General features: G+C 48.9%; 1 protein-coding gene across 2 annotated transcripts in view; it reads right to left on the bottom strand.

The window, feature by feature from the left end:
- The window catches only part of THNSL2 (threonine synthase like 2), a 20,104-nt gene that overhangs the window by 5,628 nt on the left and 12,189 nt on the right, over window positions 1-2,287 (bottom strand). For both annotated transcript variants that reach the window (XM_006769689.2, XM_015567785.1), the window contains exons 6-7: window positions 248-396; window positions 22-147 (exon numbers count right to left, since the gene is read on the bottom strand). In XM_006769689.2, the coding sequence (XP_006769752.1) occupies window positions 22-147; window positions 248-396 (275 nt within the window). The remainder of the gene's footprint in view (window positions 1-21; window positions 148-247; window positions 397-2,287) is intronic.

Below are 2,287 nucleotides of genomic sequence, written 5' to 3'. Positions count from 1 at the left end.
GGTTTGTGGGTGGTGACTGACCTTGCTTTGCAGTTCCTCAGGCAGACTCACACTTTGGGTCCTTTCAAACTGCTCCATGAGGCCTCTTGTCATCTGGCTGTCAGAGCCAGATAGCAGCCAGAAAATCCTCTCCATGTTGTAGGGCACCTGCACAGAAAGGAGGAACCAGGGCAGGGGTTACTCTGATCTCAGCCCTGTCCATCCCACCCACCCAACACCTGACTGCATGCCTCCCCACAGGTCCCACCTGGATGTCCATAGCTGATGCTAAGGTTGGCTTGACAGTCTCAGAAAGAGAGAAGTCTCCTCGCTGCACAGTCCTATGGATGATATCATTGCAGTTCACCGCTGCGACCAGGTGGATGGGCAGGCCCATCTTCTGAGCAATGCACCCAGCTTCAGACAAGAGAGGAGAACAACAATGGCTTCTTAGGCATGACTTTAAGAGCACACTCACACACACACAAAAAATGATAAATTGTACTTTATCAAAATTATGAAACTTCTGGTGTTTTTTGGAGCTTTAATGCTTCAAAGGACACTATTAAGAAAATGAGAAGGCAACCCTGAATGGGAAAACTATTTGCAAATCATACCGCTAATAAGAGATTTATGTCCAGAATATATAAAAAACACAACCCAACAATAAAAACACAAATAACCCAATTTAAAAATGGGCAAAGGACTTGACTAGACATTTCTCCAAAGATATACAAATATGTAAAGTCACTCAATATCATTGGTCACCAGGAAAGTGCAAAACAACACTACCTTGACATACCACTTCATACCCACTAGGATGGCTAGAATAGAACAAAACAGATAATTCCACGTCTTACTCAGGATGTGAATTAACTGCAACCCTCATATACTGCTAGTGAGAATGTAAAATCGTGCAGCCACTTTGGAAAACAGTCTGGCAGTTCCTCAAAAAATTAAGCATAGAGTTACCATATCACCCAGAAATTCACTCCTACATATATATACTCAAAAATAAAAGCAAGTTTATACAAAAACTTTTACACAAATGTTCATAGCAGCATTATTCATAATAGCTAAAAAAATGAAACAATTCAAATGTCTATTAATTGATAAATGGATATATTGTGGTCTATCCATACAACGTGGTATTATCCTATATAATAAAAGTCTAATATGCAAATTGCCCCCTAGATTGGGTGTTTGGGAGTTCCACTGCTCGCTATGACATGCACTGACCACCAGGGGGTGGCGCAGAACATGGTGGGCGTTGGTTACGCGGCATTGGCAGTGGGTGGCAGTGGAGGCGCTGCTGGTCCTGATGGGCCCTGAGAAGAGCGGGACCACAGCAGGATGGTGGAGCAGTTGAGTGGGCAGCGCTAGGCCAAGGCGGATGCAAGTGAGAGCCGATCGCCCCACCGATTGCTCCACAGATGGTGACCAGTGGCCAGCAGGCCCTAATGGCCTGATGCGGGGGGTTGGGGGGGGGTCTCTGGGCTGGGAGTGGGTAGCGGCGACCAACCTCCTGCAACGCCTGGGTGAGGGGCTGTGACCTCTCGCCAGCTACCTGGGGGCGGGGTGATGGGGATAGAGGTGCAGTGAGAATGTGGGGTGCCTGCCAAGCTTGCTCTCATTCTGCCTGCCATCCTCTCCCAGGATGCTAGGGCTTGTACACTGGGGAAGCCCCCACACTCAGGTTCCAGGCACCTGCAAGGAGCCCACCCTGCACCTGGGCAGCCTCTTCTGGGTAAGCCAGGCCACAGTCGCAGGGACCGCAGGGGCTGGTTAGGCCCCCTGTGGGTTTGCACAGGAGCTGGTCTTTGAGGCCAGCTGGGAGGAAGCACACTGCCTGCATGGTTTCTATGTGGCACCACTGGGTGGCCCAGAGGCCCACTGGCTCTGCCATGGACCCATGTAGAAGCAGGGGCGAGCCAACTAATTTCTCTGTGCCTGGTGACAACCCAAAACAGAAGTAACAGTATCATCCTTCTCATGGGCACACGTGAATATCAAATGAGTTAATAAGCAAAAGGCACTTATAGCAATGCCTGCTCCAGCCGGTGCTTGATGTTAATTATTATTGAAATGATTTTAATATCATGCAGCTGTACAAAGGTCATGTGCACACAAACCAATCTCACCATCCTCACAGCAGTCCTGAGACATAAGTGACCCGTTGTCCCTTTCACACCTGAGAAGCCAGGTCTGAAGGGCCACCCATGGCTGTTCAACTAGCAAAGGACTGATCGGCTGCCGGGAGACGGTCCATCCTTGCTGTTTCAAGGGACCTGGCATATATGGCATACTG

Source organism: Myotis davidii, unplaced genomic scaffold (assembly GCF_000327345.1).
Source record: "Myotis davidii unplaced genomic scaffold, ASM32734v1 scaffold1464, whole genome shotgun sequence".
Classification (NCBI taxonomy): Eukaryota; Metazoa; Chordata; class Mammalia; order Chiroptera; family Vespertilionidae; genus Myotis; species Myotis davidii.
The sequence above is the reverse complement of the archived record's forward strand: the minus strand, read 5'-3'. Positions and strand labels throughout refer to the sequence as shown.